The sequence below is a fragment of the Pezoporus occidentalis genome, unplaced genomic scaffold (assembly GCF_034315485.1).
Source record: "Pezoporus occidentalis ecotype Australia unplaced genomic scaffold, CSIRO_AGI_Poc_V1 ctg316, whole genome shotgun sequence".
Classification (NCBI taxonomy): Eukaryota; Metazoa; Chordata; class Aves; order Psittaciformes; family Psittacidae; genus Pezoporus; species Pezoporus occidentalis.
This window is the reverse complement of record NW_026915116.1, coordinates 149,472-169,826: the sequence shown is the minus strand read 5'-3', so window position 1 is coordinate 169,826 and position 20,355 is coordinate 149,472. Positions and strand designations below refer to the sequence as shown.

The 20,355-nt window shown below is 44.5% G+C and overlaps 1 protein-coding gene and 1 long non-coding RNA gene across 5 annotated transcripts in view; both read right to left on the bottom strand.

Moving 5' to 3' along the window:
- MORC2 (MORC family CW-type zinc finger 2) overlaps positions 1 to 14,308 on the bottom strand; it is a 38,699-nt gene extending 24,391 nt beyond the window's left edge. Inside the window, exons 1-4 of one of the 4 annotated variants that reach the window (XM_062628400.1) lie at positions 14,153 to 14,308; positions 7,928 to 7,981; positions 5,904 to 5,938; positions 4,899 to 4,967 (exon numbers count right to left, since the gene is read on the bottom strand). In XM_062628400.1, coding sequence (XP_062484384.1) covers positions 4,899 to 4,967; positions 5,904 to 5,938; positions 7,928 to 7,981; positions 14,153 to 14,220 — 226 coding nt within the window. In that variant the 5' untranslated portion in view covers positions 14,221 to 14,308. Of the gene's footprint in view, positions 1 to 4,898; positions 4,968 to 5,903; positions 5,939 to 7,927; positions 7,982 to 9,073; positions 10,141 to 14,152 lie in introns of those variants that run through there. The other 3 variants (XM_062628396.1, XM_062628397.1, XM_062628398.1) reach the window with 3 other exon arrangements.
- LOC134168589 (uncharacterized) lies at positions 12,361 to 14,133 on the bottom strand. The gene is made up of 2 exons (XR_009966597.1): positions 13,248 to 14,133; positions 12,361 to 13,157 (listed from the first exon to the last, which is right to left on the bottom strand). It is a non-coding gene; the product is annotated as an uncharacterized LOC134168589 (long non-coding RNA).
- Positions 14,309 to 20,355: the final 6,047 nt, after the last annotated feature.

Here is a 20,355-nt window from a genome sequence, read left to right as displayed (position 1 = left end):
AGGCACCCACTGAAGTCAGACCTGGCTTGCCCTTTGAGGAGAGTCCTTTCATATTCCCAAGTTCACCAGACTGGAATACGCTAAAGAAGGTCTCGATGTAAGCACAGAAAATGATCCTTCCTGCCTTCTCCATAAACACATCTGCTACATTCGCATTAGGTGGAGTACTTGCAGCAGACTCAATAGCATTCTCAAAATGTATCCCAGAGGCAAAGTATCTAATATACTACATGGGGGAAATCAGCCTAAACCAAGATTACTTCCAGTCAAGCTTTCCCCAGGAAAGGGGAAGAGAAGCTCTGAGGTCTTTCATCACCATAACAAACACAAGACAATCAGCTACCTGAGCTTGGTACAAGACGACATCACTTTCTGCCCACATGGGGAGGGCACTGGATGTTGTTTAGCTGAGCTTTAGCAAAGCATTAGATGCTGGCTCCCACAGCCTTCTCCTGGACAAACTAGCAAGACACAGACTGGATGGGTGGTATGCAAGATGCGCAGGGAACTGGCTCACAGGCTGCACTCAGAGGGTGACCATCAATGATTTTTCCTCCAGCTGGCAGCCTGTCACAAGTGGGGTCACCCAGGGATCGATGCTGTTCAGCATTTTCATATGGGATTTGGATGATGGGGTGGAAAGCACCCTCACCAGGTTTGGTGATGGTGGGTGAGTTGGACACTTCAGAAAGGAGAGCCATCTTAGAAAGACCTGGACAGGCTGGAAGAGCTGGCAAGCAAGAACTGTATGAAGTTCAAGGCAAGGGCAAAGTCCTGAACCTGGAATGAAATAACCGAAGAACTCGGTACAGTCTGGGATCTGTGTGACTGGGAAACAGCCTTGGTGAAAGGGACCTGGGGGTCCTGGCAGACAGCAAGCTGAATATGAGTCAGGAGTGTATCTCTGCAGCTATGAAGGCAAATGGGATCCTGGGCTGCATCTGTATGGGCATTACTACAGAGACAGAGATGTGCTTTTCATGCCATACCTGGAGTACTCTCCGCTTCTGATCTCAGTTCAAGAAAGATGTGGACAGACTAGACAAGGTAAAAAAGGAGATGATGATCAAAGGGCTGGAGAACCAGCTCTATCAGAGAAGACTGAAGGATCTAGGTCTCTTCTTTCTGGAAGACAGGTCTCACAGAGGGAATCACATCACACTACCCTAGTATTACAGGGCAGCTGCAAAGAGGATGAAGGCTCTCCCTTCACAAGGAGACACACGAAAAAGAAAAGGGCAATGGGTAAAAGTTGCACTGGGAGAATAATCAGTCGACAAAACAACCTCCCCATGTGGTGGAGTCCCTGTGGCTGGAGGTTTTCAAGATGTGATGGGACAGGGTGCAAAATCATCAGGATGCTAGGTTCCCCTTCCCATGAAAGGCTGTACCATGATGTACAGATGATCTTTGAGGTCCCCTGCAAACCGGGCTGTTCTGATTCTAAAATGCAACTTAAAGATTTATTTTTTTCAATCTTTTAAAAATACAATTACAAAGCACTTCCTAAATTAGCTGTTATACTTCTTCAGCCTTCATTCAACCGACATTCTGATTCATACAGCACCTTCAGAGCACAAGCAGGAGGTTAAAATTCTCAAGCTAAGTATCCTCAGTAGTGATGCCGCTGACAATACGAGAAATCCTGACCTAATGTTTTCTAATCAAATCCTATTTAGTCCCTTATGAACAAGCCAAACTTTTCAACCAGCACTACTATCCCAGTATCTCCCTGTGAGACATGATGCTTTTTTAGAAGCAATCTGTACTGCAGCATCACTGAATCCTCAGATCTTTTGATAACTTATGACTCTAGAGCATGTTCGCAGCTTGAGGACAAATGTAATTTGACCTTCAGGCAACCCAATCCAGCATGATCATTAAGAGAGCCAATGCAGCAAGTTCTGAATGCAACTATAGTAGGAGTCGCTTGACAAACAGTTTTTAGAAATGCTGATCACTCATACCTTTCACTAATTTTACTTGGGGAGCTGCCATTTGCCTTGACAATGGAGCTATCAGGCAGAGCGCTCAAATTTGAGCTATTGTCTCACTACACCCTTCTATGTTTCCATAGCTTGCCAGACAAATTTAGGACTGACCAACACAGAACAAGACCAAAGGGACTGGAGGTGTCCCTGCCCACGGCAGGGGGGTTGGAACTTGATGATCTTAAGGTCCTTTCCAACCCAAACCATTCTATGATTCTATAACAGAGAACGTGTTAACTGAACAGTTTACTTGGGCCATTCAGCTCTTCCCTCTGTGTGAAAGCATCCAGAGATATCCAGGTTTATTGGCTCATCCTCCTCATCCAGCCTTCTAAGCTCCCCCTTCAGTGTACTCAGGAAGATCACATACTAGTGATTCACATACAGGATTAAGACAAGTCATACAGTTATTCTTCTTAACATGTCAGTTTACAACAATCCTTACTTAAATTATCATGTGGAAAAATAAACTCCTCCCAAGCTCTATGATTTCTGCTGAAGGTGTGGATTTTGATGCTATTTTCACGATAAGGAGAGAGAAAAGTCCAGTAAAAGGTTTTCTGCTGACATATCCTAAAATCAGCTTTCAGGTAAGAAATCTTCAAGATGTCTTTAAAACTGGTAGATCCTGCATTATTAGAAATTAAAACTCAGGCCTCTATAGTCAGGTGTAGAGACAGGCCCATGTAGGGAGTTAGAATAACAGCCTCTCTCCAGCCATTCCTGTCCATGTTGACAGGCGAACAGTGCAGCAAATGTAGTTTCTACCTGGCTGCCCTTGGTTAAGTGACTTTTAAAAGTTTATCAAGCTTCCTATGACCACCCAGCATTGAAGCCATGAAGATGTGACCACCAGAGCCAGAGTCTGCATCAAAACAGTATGTCTCAGACTGCTGAAAATTAAGAAGGCTTTTTCAAAAGTACTACAAGCTGCAATTTCACATCTGAAAAGCGATGTCCTGGAACGGGGCAAAGGTAACCTCACAACCTCAAATCTAAAATAAAATAAAAATTTTTGAGGCACAGAATGAACTACACTTCATGCAAGCATCAACAGTCAAATGACGTAAATTATATTGTATTTGCCATATATGCTGTCTAGTGCTGTGAAACACCACCACAACTCACAGTACCTGCTGCTCTCCTTTACAGAGGATCTCAGACTACCAAAGTTAGGATAAAATCCTTCAAGATTTATTTAGTAGAAAGATCAGCCAAAAGAAGCAACTGGATACTTAGCCAATACCTAAATACCACTTTGTCACAAAATCAGCAATACAAGAGCAACAACAGCATAAAAGCTGCTATTAAGACTCTGCCGCATTGGAACAGATACTTGTCACCACCTACACTCAACCCAGACACAAACACGTAGTCTTCAAGATACGCAGAACAGGTTGTATTTCTTCTCCCTGATCCAAAGGTTCGTGAGAAGGCCACACTTAAGTCTCTGAACCTGTTTTATGGATAGGGCTTAATTGCTTCCTTCAATTCCACTGGTGGCAGTACTCTCAGAAGACCTCTTAAGGATCCTTAATTATTTTCCAGAGAGTACACAGAAGGTATCTGGGGGTCAAAGTAAATTCCTTCATGCAGGTCACAGATTTGTGTATCAAAGATGCTAATGTACTTCTATAAGCATTAATAAACAGAATTAAATACTTCATATCTGCACTTGTTTTGGCTGGGATAGAGTTAAATTTCTCCATAATGGCTTTGGATGGGGCTATGTTTTGGATTCCTGCTGGAAACAGTGTTGGTTTAGCTACTGCCGAGCAGTGCCTACACAGCATCAAGGCCTTTTCTGCTCCTGACACTGCCCCATGAGCAAAGGAGCTGGGGATGCACCAGGAGTTGAGAGGGGACAAGGCTGGGACAGCTGACCCCAACTGACCCAAGGGATATTGCAGACCACAGGATGTCATGCTCAGCAGTAAAACTGGGAGAGAAGGAAGAAGGGGGACATTCAGAGTGATGGCATTTCTCTTCCCAAGTAACCGTTACACGTGACAGACCCCTGCTTTCCTGGAGAAGGCTGAACACCTGCCAACCAATGGGAAGTGATTAATGAATTCCTTACTTTGCTTTGCTTGCACACACAGTTTTGCTTTCCCTATTATACTGTCTTTATCTCAACCCATGAATTTTCTTGATTTTAACTTTCCAGTTCTCTCCCCCATCCCACTGGGCTGTGTGGTGCTTAGCTGCTGGCTGGAGTTAACCCACAGTATTACAAGCACATCTTAAAGTACTGAGGGATCAGAATAAAATGTTAGTCGAGACTTCTTTACTTATCTTCTCTACCTTCTCACAAACCTTCCAATTCAGCCCAACTTTTCTGCCAGTAGAGAGCTCCGCACAGGAGGATTTACCTGTCTTCAAGACACAGAGCAGGTGGAGTGGGTTGCCAGTGCTGTTCACTGATGCTAAAGCAAAGCAAGAGGCTTTTCTCCTGCTAGATACAACTCAGATCTACACCAATTCTTACAACAGCTTTAATTTTTTTCATGGTACGCTTTCTTATAAGAGCTGAGAAACACCAACCACTTGGCGTCCTCTAATAGAGAAAAGGCTTATGCCCACCAAAGCCTGTGCTTGTTGCCTTTTCTGGCTACCATGTTCTCTCTCCAGCCCCAAGGCCAACTTTGGTGTGCTGGAACACCACAGGCCAGGCTGACTAATTCTATAATGCAGCAAAACAATCTGCTTTTGGCCAGATTAGTTTTCTGCAGCTGAAGAGGTGAACAGACTGATACATGATATGGTGTGAAAGAGCCAGTGCATCAGCAGGAACATGTACCCAGGCATGGAATATGCCCCTTTCAACAGAACCATGCTGTTAATTGAGCCTAAGCTGTAACATGAAATCTCAGCTTGAAAATGAAACTTTGACTTCCTGCAACTTACTTGAATCCATTCCTGTTCCATCATCCAAAAAACAGAGCATGAATCCACCTCGTAGGTCATCCCGTTGCTCTACAAGAGAAGAATTATTCAGTACTCCCATGAGCAAAAGTTAAAAGTTCCATAAAATGGAATCAGTGTTAATGACAGAAGTAACACAACAAGCACAAATAACACCATGGCTAAGCTGTACAAAAGAGCAGCAGATTTTTGTTACACAATAACTAAGAACTCCTCCTGCACTTTAAACTGCACATACATATATGCTACAAGAGCATATTGTAAAAACAGGTTTCTTAAGCATCCAGTATAAACAGCTACCCTCTTTGCCTAACCTCAGCTGGAGGCTGATCTAAGTGCTTGCCCGAGTTGCTTGTGAAGACACCAGTTTTTGAAAGACAACAGGCACTGGGGCACAGGACAAATGGTAGAATCAGAATTATTTAGGTTGGAAAAGACTCTTAATATCATTGAGTCCAACCATAAACTTGCCATTGCCAAATCCACTACTAAAGCAGGTTACTAAGCACAACATCTACCTGTCTCTTAGAAATGTACAGATGGTGACACAGGCTGCCCTGGGCAGCCTTGTCCAGTCCCTGAGCACCCTTTGGGGAAGGAATCGTTCCTCAGCTCCATCTAAACCTCCCCTGGTGCAGCTTGAGGCTGTTTCCTCCTGTCCCATCCCTTGTTCCTTGGGAGCAGAGCCCAGCCCCCTCCTGGCTCCATCCTCCTCTCAGGCAGTTGTAGGCAGCCATCAGGTCCCCCCTGAGCCTTCTCTTCTCCAGACTGAACCCCCCAGGTCCCTCAGCTGTTCCCCATCACACCTGGGCTCCAGGCCCTTCACCAGCTCTGCTGCCCTTCTCTGGCCCTGCTCCAGCACCTCGAGATCTCTCTTGTACTGAGGGGCCCAAAACTGAACACAGTATTGGGTATAAGCATGCTCACTGCAATTCTACCAGGTAGAACACACTGTTGACATGCAATAAAGCAGCAGGTATGACTTACCAGGATAAATGTCTATTCTTGTGGCATCTGCATCTCTACAAAATAAAAACACAATTGGTATTCAAATGTCAAAAAGTTGAACTCCAGGCGCATGCAATAATTTCCAAAATGAATATTTGCTGCACAGATCAAAGTCCATAAAGGGCCCTCAGTCAACACTAACACATAAGTGAAAACACACAGTTTCACTTTTTGCCTTCTTGAACCCAAACTCCAGCATAAGACATTTGCTGCCACACAACTAAGCCTAGCTACAGCAGAGTATCACTGTATTTGTACAGTGACAGTATTTTAACATAAGTCCTGTGGGGGGAGAGGGATCAAATAAGCCTGAGCTCCTTCCTGTTCAAAAGAGACAATACCCTCATTTTTCCTGTCAAGCTGCCTATGAAAAGTTTAGTAACTCCACAAAAAACTCCATCTAAATACATTCACGGTTGTCATAGGAAACTGTGCCATTACAAGATCATGTAAGTAAAGCCCTTCATATACTGTGCATCCTCTATTTAAAAAGCAGCATAAGCAGCATTACTGCCCTCTTCCCAAAACCAAACATTTTTTTCATGTAGACCATCACATACCCTTAGTTTGCTGATCAGAAGAGTGCAGTTGTAGCATCATAATAAACCCCCACTTCCCAAATGCCAAAATTACTTTGTCTTGTCTTTATATCTACAGCCAAGTATAGCTACCTCCTTCCCAGAAGGCCAACCTCTCTTTTCCCAGAGGAGGAACCAGGCTGGAGAGAAAATAACCCATTAATATCAGATACTACATTTAACTATGTTGTACCAGAAGTGTGAACCAGCAATGGTGCAAACACACAGCTGATTCCCTACACCAAAACCTTCCTGTTTGAGCTCCTTAAACTAAGAGTGACAGAGAATGACAGTTCACACAGACAGAAAATGATCTCAAAATATTTCCATAATTCCATCAGAATATTTATAGAATAGAATAATAGAATGGTTTGGGTTGGAAAGAACCTTAAGATTGTCCAGCTCCAACCCCTGCCACAGGCAGGGACACCTTCCACTAGAGCAGCTTGCTCCAAGTCTCCGTGTCCAACCTGGCCTTGAACACTGCCAGGGATGGGGCAGTCACAGCTTCTCTGGGCACCCTGTGTCAGCACCTCAGCACCCTCATAGGGAAGAGCTTCTGCCTAAGAGCTCATCTCTATCTCCCCTGTTTCAGTTTGAACCTATTCCCCATGTCCTATCACTACAGTCCCTGATGAAGAGTCCCTCTCCACCATCCTTGTAGGCCCCTTCAGACACTGGAAGCTGCTCTGAGGTCTCCACGCAGCTTCTTTTCCCCATGCTGAACAGCTCAAACTTTCTTAGCCTGTCTCAGCCTTTATTTTATGAAGAGATGAGCATGCAAGACTTGGGAAACAGCTATAGCCTGGATTCCCAAATGCAAACATGGTCCAAAACCTGCAATTTCCAAGTCTCAGATATCACAACTGCTCTAACTGTTCTTGCACTACTTTTCAGCATCCTGCTTCTGATGTCATTTTCATCCTATCACCATGCTTGATATTAAGAGTCCAGGATTATCTAAGAACTTAAGAATCCCAGCTCCAGTAATTATTATTTTACCAATTTCTGTAAACAAAAAGGCATGCTTATTTTTTCCTTAAATCTATCTTGTGTCTTCTAGCAACCTCCCTTCCAATCTGAGTTGCTCTATGATTCACTCAAACCTAACTTTTTTAGGAGGCAAATGCCTGATCACCCTTTTGCGGAAGAAGTTTTTCCTAATCTCCAGTCTAATCCTTCCCTGGTGCAGCTTGAGACCATTTCCTTTTGTCCTATCCCTTGTTCCTTGGGAGAAGAGACCAGAGGTCCTTTGTGTAAGAGGACCAAAGGAAATACCTATACAAAGCCTCAGCAAAGTCTTCAATTCTGGGTATTTTTTGTGCCATCTACTAAAAGTGGAAATTGCTCAAGATCAACAAATAGACAGGTTGATTATGTCTTTACCAATTTTATGCTGGGAATTAGGCAGTCTCAGGTACATACCTGGCATTATCTACAAGTTCAGCAAGGGCACCAAACAAGAACTCATGGGTGGTTCTGCAATGAAACACAGAATCAGCAGGGTAACACTGATGCTTAGAAAGAGAGACCTTTAAATAAATGAGAATCTCAACCTCATTTTAAACAAATCCAAGTGTATGTCTACAGCAATGACTGACAGCAGACTAGAAATGACCACTCTGTCACCTGTCAGAGAGAGACACAGCAGACAGGCTGCCCCGTGGAGAGGCTGATCCAACAAACTGCTGCTTACTACAGTCTGAAGAACATGGCGTGGTAAACAGACAAAATAGAAATTGCTGACTCAATGAACCAGCCTATGAACAAGTCAACAATTCACATAATTCTGTAATGGATTTAATTGCCTTCATGGCAACTAAACACTGCCTGTATGTAAAAGACAGACAGATGAGGGTTATGCATAAGATCTATCTCCCCAACGCACATACTCGCTTTGTGTAGGCTATTTCTGACAGGCAGAAGCTTCCAGATCCTGGGAGACTTTCAATAGCTGCAACTGCTTCTAATCCATAGAATGACAGTCTTCTGCCATCAGTGTACCACACCACCTTCCAAACTCAATACTAAAATCATCTAGCTGGGTACCGTTTCAGCACAATCTCAGAAGCCATATTTAGTTTCCAGCCTCTTAACTGCCACCTTTTATAAGCAGCACCCATTTGAAAACCATCAGTTATATGCCTCAACCTTGAAAGACACATGGTGAGAAAACCTTGAAGAACTAACAAATTCATTACAACACATTGTCTGCCAACATTAATGCAGTATCTTTGCTGAACACCCAACCTAGTGACCTATCTTCAAAACCTAACGATTATTTCAAATGTAGATGAGCCACATCAACCCCCATACTAACAGCAGCTACAAAGTCTGGAGCAACAGTCGATGGAATTTGTTGCTCCTCTAGGATGTTTAATGAAAAGACAGGTCCTCAGAAACTGCTTTTATCAATGTTTCAGTCGGCATGAAACCTGTTTGACTACCACACAAAAAGGACAACAGCTGACCAAAAAAATGGATACTTATTCATATTTTCAGCTTTCAGAGAACAAATGCATAGATACTTCCCACATATAAAACATAGCTGTCCGTAACACTAAAAGTCACAAAATGAACTTGGATATCCATCTTCAGTGTCATGACACCTAACCAATCAACACAGCTTGAGTCAGAGGTAAAACATATCCACTTTTGAAGTTATCACCAGAACCATTAGAATGGTTCTCTTTCATCTCTGCAAGCTCCCACTTGCCTACACAGAAACAGGAGACAGAAGGGAATAGTGTTTTGAAGACTATCTTCCAAATCAGAAAGCTTCCCCAGAAGCTCATCCCTTGTATTCTTTCCTTTGAGCAGGATTTTCTGTTGTCCTGGATTCTGCTGGGATGGAGTTTTCTTCCCTGTAGCTGATGCACAGGGCTGTGTTTTGGGTTTAGTTTGAGAACAGTGCTGATAACACACTGATGGTTTAGTTGTTGCTAAGTAATGCTTACCCTGATCAAAGACTTCTCAGTCTCTCATGCTCTGCAAGTGACAAAGGGCACAAGAAGCTGGGAGGAAGCAGAGATAGGACAGCTGACCCAAACTAGCCAAAGGGATATTCCATACCACAGCATGTCATGCCCAGTATAGAAATTGGGGGGAGTGGGCTGGATGGGGAGGACTGCTTCTCAGTCTGGCTGGGTATTGGTCAGTGGGTGGTGAGCAATTGTATTGTGCATCACTTGTCATTCTTGGGTTTTAGTCTCCTCCTTCTGTTGTCCCCCTTCTCTTCTTCACCATAATTACTATTATTATTATTTCAATTCTTAAACTGTTCTTATCTCAACCCATAGGCTTTACCTTTTCTGATTCTCCTTCCCATCCTGCCAGGGGATAGAAGGAATTAGCAAGTGCCTGCCTAGTACTTAGTTGCCGGCTGGGGTCAAAGAACCCTTGTGCATTGATTTTAAGTGCTCCCTCGAGTTTATAAACACAGATTCAGTTTCATAAATCAACATCCCAGAAGTTTATTTAGGAAGTAGCCCCTGCCAGGAAAAGCCCATCAGCAAATGGATGCTTTAGCACTAGTCACCATGCCTCTTTAGCTGTTTTCACTCTACAATTTAAAAAATGCTTCAAACTAAGGAAAAGATGCGGATAAGGTACAAATTGGGATTTCCAAAGGAAAATATGGAACAATATTTTGGAACAGTATTTTTGGAAAAATATAAAAACATAGCAGTAAATTATAAGAGAGGCAAGACAAAACATTATTTCCACATAATACTCAGTTTGAACATCTACCAAAACTGGAACCTCGCGTGCTGACAGAGGCAAAGCGACACATTGGTACAAACAAGTGAAATTCTCTCCAGCTAACAAAAAATTTAGATACACTATAAATATCTTCTATTCAGTATATTAATCGCAACACTTATATTTGTCTTGTCAATACCTAACTAAAGTCATATGAAGTGACTCAGCTTTACCAAAAGCCACTAACTTGTCTTATGGTCAAAAGTGCCTGAAATACTTAATGTCCAAAATTATCAACTGGTGACAATTTTTCCCCCTATCTCCCAAAACCTTGGGATTATTTTACTTGAAACATAAGTTTAAAAAAACATGAGATAAGCTGTTGGCAAAACTGAGTCTATCAGAGCTTTCACGTGACCTGGAAACACTTTAGTGTAAGCTAGGTGGGCCTCATGAGAAGCATCAGTAACGTCCATGAGTCAGAGAAATAAATCTATTACAGGTCACACAACTGTGCTGTTGAATAACACACAGAAGTGGGGGAGAGTGTTATCAACATCTGTAGTCTCAGCAACAACTCATCGTGGCAGAAACAAACTGGCTTGGACTTCCCTACAACTTCCAGTTTTCATTCAAGACAGCTCCATGCAGGACAAGAAATGCAATGGGGAAGTCCAATGCTGACAATTTACTGAAATGTTGGTTACAAAAGGCCAAGTCAGATGACTCCGTAGAACATGACAAATTTCAAACACCTCTACAACAACTATTTATCCTAACATCCTAAGGGAAGAAAAGCTTAAAAGGGTCACCCGTTTAAGCCCAGCTGGACTCCTAAGCCTGCACAGTCAGGCAAGTACTAATGAGACATGTAAGACTTCATTTTTGTTCTGAAAAGAGGCCACATCCAGGAGAACATTTAAGTTTGGCACCTGCCTCAGGACCAAGAACTATTCTCTCAGTACTGCACTACATTTCAGGCCAGAACAGAAAACAGTGCACAGGAAGGAAGTGACAGAGCTTGGGGAATGGGAGAACACTGGTCTGTTATTACTAATATTCATTAAGAACACCATGTAGTTATTTTGAAGTCTTTCTGAGTGACTTTCTTCCACTCAAGCTTCATTCAACAGGACAATTCTAGTTACAGGAAAAAAAAACATCCCTGAAGTTCAATTACAAGCTAAACCCTACATACTCTCAGAAGAAAATTTCAACTGTTCAACTTTTAAAAAACTCCATCATTTCTGCACTGCAGATATTAAAAATATGCAAACCAAAGTTGCCTGGGCTCAGGTGTGTTTCTGTGATTACTTTAATGAATGGCACTGGAAATACCTTGAACAATTTACTTTTAAGGAAAAGTAATGTGAACCCAAGCAAGTGGCTTGCCTCATAAAAACAATGCATGGGCAATTTCCACGTTTGCACACGTGGTTTTCATTCTAGGATCTAAAAGAATATTCACACAGAAGAATTACAGACCAGTTTGGATTGGAAGGTCATCTAGTCCAACCCCCCCCAAACTGAGCAGGAACATCTTCCAATATGATCAGATTGCTCAGAGCCCTGTCCAACTTGACCCTGAATGTTTCCAGAGACAGGGCACCTACCACCTCTCTGGGCAAACTGTGCTAGTGCTTCACCACCCTCATCGTAAAACATTTCTTCCTTATACCTAGTCTAAATCCCCCTTTTTCATTTTAAAACTATCACCCCTTGTCCTGTCACTACAGGCACTACTAAAAGTCTGTCCCTATTCAATTATTTCTCAAGAAAAGTGCCTGGAAAAGCACAGCTATATTCGTGTTTAAAAAAAAAAAAAGTATGGCAACTGAAGTGATTCAGATACATGCTGTTAAATTTGCCATCAGACATGTAAGCATTAAGCAGCTACTGAAAAGATCTACTGCAAGTCCTCAAGTTCAGAGGCAAGATAAACTGGCTTCTGTAAAGCACTTCAGACTGAGAACTCTGTGTTAGATACACTAAAACTTTTTCTAAAGGAAGTCTTAAAGGAGAAAGAAAGAGAAGTCATGGCTTCCTTCTGCACCTCAACAGCCAGATGGCTGATTTTTAACTACAATTTGAGGAACTTCTACCTCCATGACTGTAAGAACACCTTTAGCACTGAAATGATTTTTTTTCTGAGATGGTAAGGCTTTCCTAGCAAGAGAGAGCAGTCCAAAAGACGGGAGTCTCCATAATCAAAAGCCCTATGCTGCTCATAGGTTGGTTTTGTGTGGTTTGTGGTTTTTTTCTCATTTTTTTCTTGAGGGAGTAGGGGAGGGTGTTTATTTGTCATGGGTTGGTTTGAGTGGTTTGGGGTTTTTTTGCTTTTATAATGACTCAAGTTTTTCCACTCTCATTCTTAGTGAAGCATTTGTCTTATGCTTATTCCCGTATCTGAAGAGGCTCTTCACTCATGATGCACCAAAAGCCCTGGCTCTGGCTTGTTCATACTCATTAGCTTCCACCTCCTCCTAAAAATTTTGTAATGTAGTTAGACAATGCAGACATGTGGCACACTGGAAAGAGACCAGCAGAACAAGCAGAACAGGAAGTATGGTGGCAACATGAAGTAGCTTTAGTATTTGGTACTTAGGGGCAGCAATACATCAGCTTCTTCTGCAGCACAAACATTAACTTCTTATGAACAGCTTTCTGGTGTTCTGCAGGCAAACACAAGCTGCTGAGAGAGCTCTGCCGTATGGTCTTCCAATCTATAAAAAAGTTTGTTTCCTGCAGATGGATATGAGAATTTCACTAATCAGTGACAGCACCAAGAACATGAGTCAGTTTCATCCATTGTCTTCAGGGACCAGACTGTTCACTGCACATGTAACCACTACCAGTCAAGAAAGAGAGCAAAGCCACAGGACATGGATCCAAGGGTGACACCAGGCTGTTACTAGATTTCTTCTCCTGTGCAAAAACCATTATCTTCCTGATTCTGAAAAGAAACGGGTTATAATGCTCTTGGCATAGGAGATTCATCTTAGTTGCTCTTGCAGATGTATCCTGAGTTATCAACAAAACCTACTTTGCAATGAAGTTGATCGTAAATCAGAATTCTTCAGACTGCTGCAGACCACTGTGGTCCTCCATTCTAAGCTTATGTTCACACAAAGGAAATGAACAGTTAAGCCTGCACTTTATTTCTTCTTCTACTGATGGTAGCAGTAAGAGTCAACTCTTCCATGAGTCGTTAGAAGATAACCTTACGCTGGTGATCAGCTGATCAATATGAGGAAATGCCAAGTGTGGTTCCACACTGTTCTTCCAAGGCAGTTCAGCCAGAACAAGCTCTCTTTAAACTCTTCTGTATGTGGCACTACAAAACTTAGGTGCAACAGGAAGATGAGTGCTTAACCCTGGTAAACATCATTTCCTGGCGGTGCTTGTCATTTTCGAGAAAGGCACCCTGATATAACTCCCTTTGAAAAAGAACTTTGTCTCTTCTCAGAAGATTTTAGTTTGGAGGACTCATCAGCGACACGAAAAAGCCACAGCAGCTTCAAAAAAGCGATCACAAGAAGAATGTCATATTCCTGCTTGAAATATACCTGCACGAAATATTCGGGCACGAATGAAATGTGCTGCTGGAGGGATGGCAGCGCCTGCACTGCAAGGGCACGTTCCTGAGACTACGGCTGCCCTCGAGGCGGCACCCTTGAACCCCCAGCGGTCCGTGCTCTCCAGCCACTGTTACTCCCCAGATCCGCACGCCCGCCCCCCGTGCGCGGCAGCGGAGCCGTTAACAGCCCGCGAGGCGCCCGGGACGAGCGGGGAAAAGGGCGGGCAGCGCGGTGCTGCGGGGCCTCGGCCGGGCGCCCCCGTAATCACCCACAGTCACGGGCACCGGGGGAGGGGCGGGCAGCGCGGCCCCAGCCCCGCCCCACGGCAGCCCTGCCCGGCGGCCGCCACGCGGCCCGCCCAGGTACTCACGAGTTGGTGTGCAGGTACTCGAAGGTGAGCTGCGCCCGGTTCAGGCTGCTGTAATTAGCCAAGGCCATTGCGGCGGCGGCCGGGCCGCGTGCGCCTCGAGGCCTCCCCGCCCGCCCCCCCCCTGCCGGCGGTCACTGCCCCCGCCGGACGGCCAGCACCGCACCGCAAGGCGGGGCGGGGCCCCCCGCCGTGCTGCGCCCGCTGGCTGACGGCGGCGGCGGCTGCTGCTGCTGCTCTGGGGCGCCGCGCGCCCCCCGCCCCGCTTTGTCTCCGCCGCGATGGCAATCGCGGTCGCGCCCCGCCGCCGCCTCCTCCTCCCGCAGCCGCCCCCGCGCGGAGGGGCGGGGCTGAGGCGTTCACTGCCCATTGGCCGGGCCGCCGCACGTGACGGGAGAGTCATGGCGCGGGCCGCCGCAGCTTCTCTGCTGCCGCGTGACGGGAGCGCGCGGGAGGGCGCGTGGTGGGAGGGGGTGGGTGACGGTGCTGCGGCCCGCCCGGGCCTGGCAGCGGGAGCTGCGCTGCTCCGCTCCCCTCCGCTCCCGTGCATCCTGAGGACAGCCCGCGGGAGCGATGGTCTGCGGGGAGCAGGGCGGGGGGGAAACGGTGGCCGGCCCGGCGCCCTCCTCCGAGCTGGGGGATATGGCTGCGGCGGGCGGCGCGCGCCAGGTGCAGCGGAGCGGCGGTCTCGGGCGGTGCGCGGTACGAGAGGAGCCTCCGTGACTCTGTCAGAGGGACGCAGCCGGATGGAGAGACCCAGCCGCTGAAACCGGCTACTGGCCTGCAGCGTGCACGGACTTCAGAGGGCGGCTGGTGCCTGCAGCCGGCGGCAAGTACAGCCGGTGAAAGCTCTGGGAAGTCGTTAAGGAGAAGCTGCTGGTTGTGCCCGTGCTTAAGGAAACATATTAATTGGGCAGAGAAACTCATTATTGTTTCAGTCTGATGCCTCTGATTCATTTTGAAATCCGAAGGGATTGAGCAAAGTCGGGCTCCTTTGCTTGTTCTCCTCCAAACCACAGGCCGAACCCAGGAATCCTGAAGGCCGAGAATACTTTGCTGAACGCTTGATTTGCCCAGTGAAAATACATACCAGATTCTCCTTCTGTAATGGACTGTAAAACAAGATGGCTGCATCTCCTGTGCCTCAGATAATAGGAATCCAAACTAAGGATCCAAAATCTGAAGGAGTTCAGTCTGTGCAGAAACTGGTGCAGTATATCTAAGCTATGAAGTGAAAAGTTAAATTTAACGTTCTATTAATCATGAATGACTAAAATCCGAGTTTGTCTTTAAGTTGCTTGCCTCCGATTTTGTTTGCAGTACCTTCTAGTCCGTGTGTTTGTGTGAAATGGGTCCCCAGCAAACCAGAGCTGATGAGTCTGCAGCTTTGACCCCAGAACTTTGCTTCCCAGTACTGCATTTAGTTCTGTTCATTCTCAGTTCAACCTGTTCAGGTCTAAAGATTTGTTAGAGCCCACAAGTTGTGTTATTCCTGCTGACAGGGCATTCTGTGTGTGTGTGTGCATATGTGTAGTCCTCAAAAAGTCACTGCAAGCATGCATGCAGTGACTCTTCAGGCCTTATCTCTGAAAAGCTGTGCACAGCAGAACATCAAAACTGCATGAAAGGAAAGCTACTGCCAACAACTGTGTTCAAGTGCAGTTTAGTTTATGACAATTTAAAGTATCTGTATGAGTCTCTTAAAGATTGTATCATCATCTCATGTGCATCATTTTGCAGTCAACATCGGAAGCACATGTTCAAAAGCAATATAAATCCCATCAGTGTACAGGCAAAGTAACTACCCAGATACATGTTCCTAAGGAACATGAACCTGAACTTGTATGTCTTGTCAGGCTTGCCTTCTTTGGCACTCTGGTATCTCCTCTTTGCCTAACAGGAACTTTGTCTCATCATCATACTTTGCCTTCAGGAAGGAACAAGTATATGCTTCCTGAGATTGAAGGGGTTGACAACAACAGCATAGTGCAGCTGTCTGGAACAGTTGGACACTGGGGGATCTGACTTGCTGACAGAATGCCAGTCCTTTCCATCTGGCCCTTGGGAGAAGACAAGTACATTGTAGTTCCATTTTATTTGGCCAGTTCCAAACAGAAAATTACTCTTTTCCATCCCACCATTCCATGGTGTTGAATTCCAGGTCTTTTTCACTTTTTTTTTTTTTTTACAGAAATGAAATGAAAATTTAATTTTTGCACTTGCAATAGCTGTTGTGAAGTAGGTTTCAGACACATTTCTGACTTCTGCTCTTGGGTCTTTCTTGCCCAAGTCTTGAAAGAATTATATGATTGTTCATTTGCCCTCTGAGTTGCCAGATATTGTGTCTAGGAATACCAAAATTCATTTACCTTCTGCAGACAGCATTTGGATAACACCATAACTCTACCTGCGCCAAAGCAGAGCTATTCTTTGGTGGGAACCCGTCTGTCTATGGATGGAGAGATCATATGCTCTTTTTGCTTGTGCAAATGTGCCGCTGTTGCAAATTGTTGAGTTCCTTAGTGCTTTTGAGATGGAAGTTGGAAGTCTTCACACTACAAATTCACATTACCCTCTTTTGGGGCAGCTGTTTCATCTTGGAAACTCTCTCTCCATACTTGTGTAAACAGTTATAGATCGCTCTGTTGGAAGGATTATGACAGGCAACTTGCCTTTTTTTTCCATCTGCTGCCGGCACCGTTTCCCTGCTTTGCTGTAAGCACCAGGGTCTCTGCAGCCAGCTTCCACAAATGAGCAGAATAAGACTGGCTTCTTAAATACTTCTCACCCTTGAGGGGCTGTTGTTGCGGTAGGAAGCAGCACATAACTTCCCAGATAAATGACCTGTAGATTGGTGGTTTGTGCAGCTTGTACCTGTGGAGCTTGAGGCAAACTATACTGCTCTTCAACCCGTGGCTGAGTTTCTTACTCTGAAATAATCCCCTTGTAAAACTAGTCTTTTGATCCCACCACACTGGTCAAATTTTGTGTTTCAAGGCTGGAGAGTGAGCATTCCCATGCAGTCCTGTAGACTGTTTGCTGGGTCCGTAGTCTGGTGTGCTATTTTGCTCAGCCTCTTTCCATTGGAACCTAGGCCATAGCCTGAGGTTGGTGAATGGTTTATTTAAGTAGTCCTTGTTCTAAAAATTGGAGGTAACTGCTTCTAACACCTGTGTGGGTCTTGAATCAACAGTTACTCCTTGTCTCCCCTAATTTTTACGAAACTAGACTTCCAAGCCAGTATTTTATGGGTGACTTGCCATAGTGGCAAGTACTATATCCTGCACCAGACAAGTGTACTTAAGACTGTATCCAAGTGTCTTTTCCACACTCCTGTGAGGTTTCCCGAGTTAACTTTTAGTGGCTTTATGCTGTGTTCATGCACATAAAAAAATGCAAACCTGTGCATTGTAGAAATGAGGTTTTCCCTGGCAGAGTGACGTAACCACTGCAGGCAGTAAGAAATAAATCTGAGAACACCAGTAATTCTCAGGTCCTTCCTTTACTCTGGAAGGAAAAAATAGCATCTGACACTCTTGAGTACAAGGTCCTCCATACATGTTGTGACAGAAGTTGCTGAAGTGTCCTTTTTTCTACTAAGCATTCACTTTTGAGATACTTCTTTTAAGAAGTTATGGTGCAGTTACAGGCCCTGATGACTGAAGTGGCATGGATCCTGAAATTATAGAAGGAATTTCAAAGTACCTTCCATTAATGAGCTGTGAAATCATGTTGGCTCACAGTTTTTTGGTTCATTCCTTTGTGTGGCGCCACACACTGGGTCAGCTGCCTGATTCCATCTGACTGTCTCTCTGAAACTTCCAGCCAGGAAATACATTCCTCCCTCAAAACAGCATAAGGTCTTCTTTAAATGGAGTGTGCCTGTCTCCCAGAGAAGGGTTGCATTATTCATCAAAACATTCTGCCTTGTTTTGGGCATGAGTTGAATCTCAGGATCAACTCAATGCAATACAAGAACACAATACCTGAAGTCAAGAATGTAGAAGAAACAAGTGGTTTTCCCTGGCTTTTCCTAGTAAGGAGTTCTGCCTTATGTGACCTGGGGTAGTCCAGTTTCTGTGTTCATAATTACGTCTGTCCAGCCTCCCTGTCATTCATGTCAAGCAGCAGAACAATTTCCTGATGAAAGTATCATTTTCTCCTATGCTGGGAGATCTAATGGAACAGTCATTTAATGAGCAGTCACTGAGTCAGTCCTTGCAAGATATGCAGACCAAGATGTTCCAGTGTGAGCATCTAAATGTATATGGCAGGCATAAAAGTTCAGAGACCTTTTCTGTAGTGCCAGGTGTCAGCCTCTTGCTTCTTTGTCTCTAGGGAAAGTCACAGGACACCATGTATTTAAATTCATTCTGGGTACCAGTCTCAGTGAGACGGTGGCTGTCAGAAGTGAGTTTGTAAATTAATTTACAGGAGAGTGGAAAGGATAAGAATAGATGAGAGCAGGGCGACCTCTTGAAGTGAGAAGCAGGAAATTGTCAGCAGAATGGTGGATGGTGAGAATCCTCCACTACCAGTCATGCTCATCCTGTCCTGGGTCCAGTTTTAATTAATGAACTAAGCAAAGAATGGAATTAACAGACATGAAAGGAAATGTAAAATGTCAGTATAGCATTACTGCATAACCTCTGGCCCAAGACAGAAAATACCATGTGTCTTTGTGAGAATGACCTGCAGAGGAGCCCAAAAGAAGCTAGTAGAAGAAGAGTGATGATAACATCTTGAAAGAATTCAGCTGCCACACTTGCAAGAGTTGCAAATGGCATGAACCAATTATTTGTCAGAGTTTGGCCTTGTCTGGATGGTTTTCCACATGGATACTGAAAAGGACTGAAGCCTGCAGGCTTCTTTCTTTCTAAGCTGTGATTGCAAGACATTTCTAGAGGCTTCTACCAACATGAGAAGGGGTGCAGGCTTCTTAAAAAGTTGACTAACTTGCAGAATTATTTTTTTCATGAGTAAATAGTTTTCCTTTATTTGCAATATGTGGACTATGTCACCTGTTGGGTTTATTCAGTTCCGAGCATCTTTTTAAACCAGCCTGATGGATGTGCCTAACATGGGCAGCTCAAATAATTTCAGTTTGGCAAAGCTGCAACAACCAAAAATGATCTTGTAGTGAAAAACCTTATGGAAAACTTATGTGTGGGTGCCTCTTAGAAATAACATCTGAGTAGACCAAGCTGTGATAAGAATGAAGAGATGAACACCCATACAACCACATCTGGTACAGAACATGGTTGGGGAGTGCTCAGTAGGGAGCAAGGCTCTACAGGTTCTTCCAATTAAGACATCTCTCAGTGGTGACTGACAATAGGTAGCTGCTGCTTCTAGTGTGTGCTGTGAACACTACCTTGTGTTAAACATTTTATGTCATCTCTGAAGATGTTCATCTCCCCAAATTTTAGATGCAGACAGGTACAAAGTGCACCAAAACTCCAGATTGCCCTTCTGCACTACGTGAAATAGACATCAAAGATGAGCTTGGCTGCCTTGGTGGGAGAGAATGAGGGGGACTTTACAGGTGCATCTTCTCTGGCATGTAATGATTAGTTGAAAGCTGGTCAGTCTGAGGATTGTCAACATGAAGACAAGAGGTGGTATGAAGAGAAAAAGCACCATAGAAACAGACTAGCAAAAAGCTGTCGGTCAGCACTGTGTCAGTACACAGCTCTGTAGATTTGTCCCTAGCCTGAGCAGGGACTGTCAGGAAGCCTGGAGGTCGTCAGGAGGAAAGCAAAAATCAGAAGAAGCTGTGGGGGCAATGGCTTTTTTTTTCCAGCAAGTTCATCCTGAAGTTATTTGTTCTTGTCACTCAGACCTTTCGTCCAGGCATGGTTATTTTCATTAAGAGAAAGAAACACTGGAAAGGTTTCATCAGCACACTTGGATCATTTCTTGTGATGGTTTAGCCGGTCCTCAGCGATCCTGTAATCCTGTTAGTGTCACCATGCTTGTTCAGTACATCCTGGGATCCCCTGCTTCACGGGCTCTGACTTTGTCCTGTACTAATAAACTGGACAATATATGTTCTATTCTTACATGAGCCTAAGCGTTTAAAGAAGACAAAGACCTTTGCTCTGTAAAGATGGGTTTGCCTGTGTGTCTTTTCCACACTGTTTCTTTCCTCTCTCCCCACCTAACCTGACCTGACAAGGAAGAGCTGACAAGATCTGTAGGCTCAG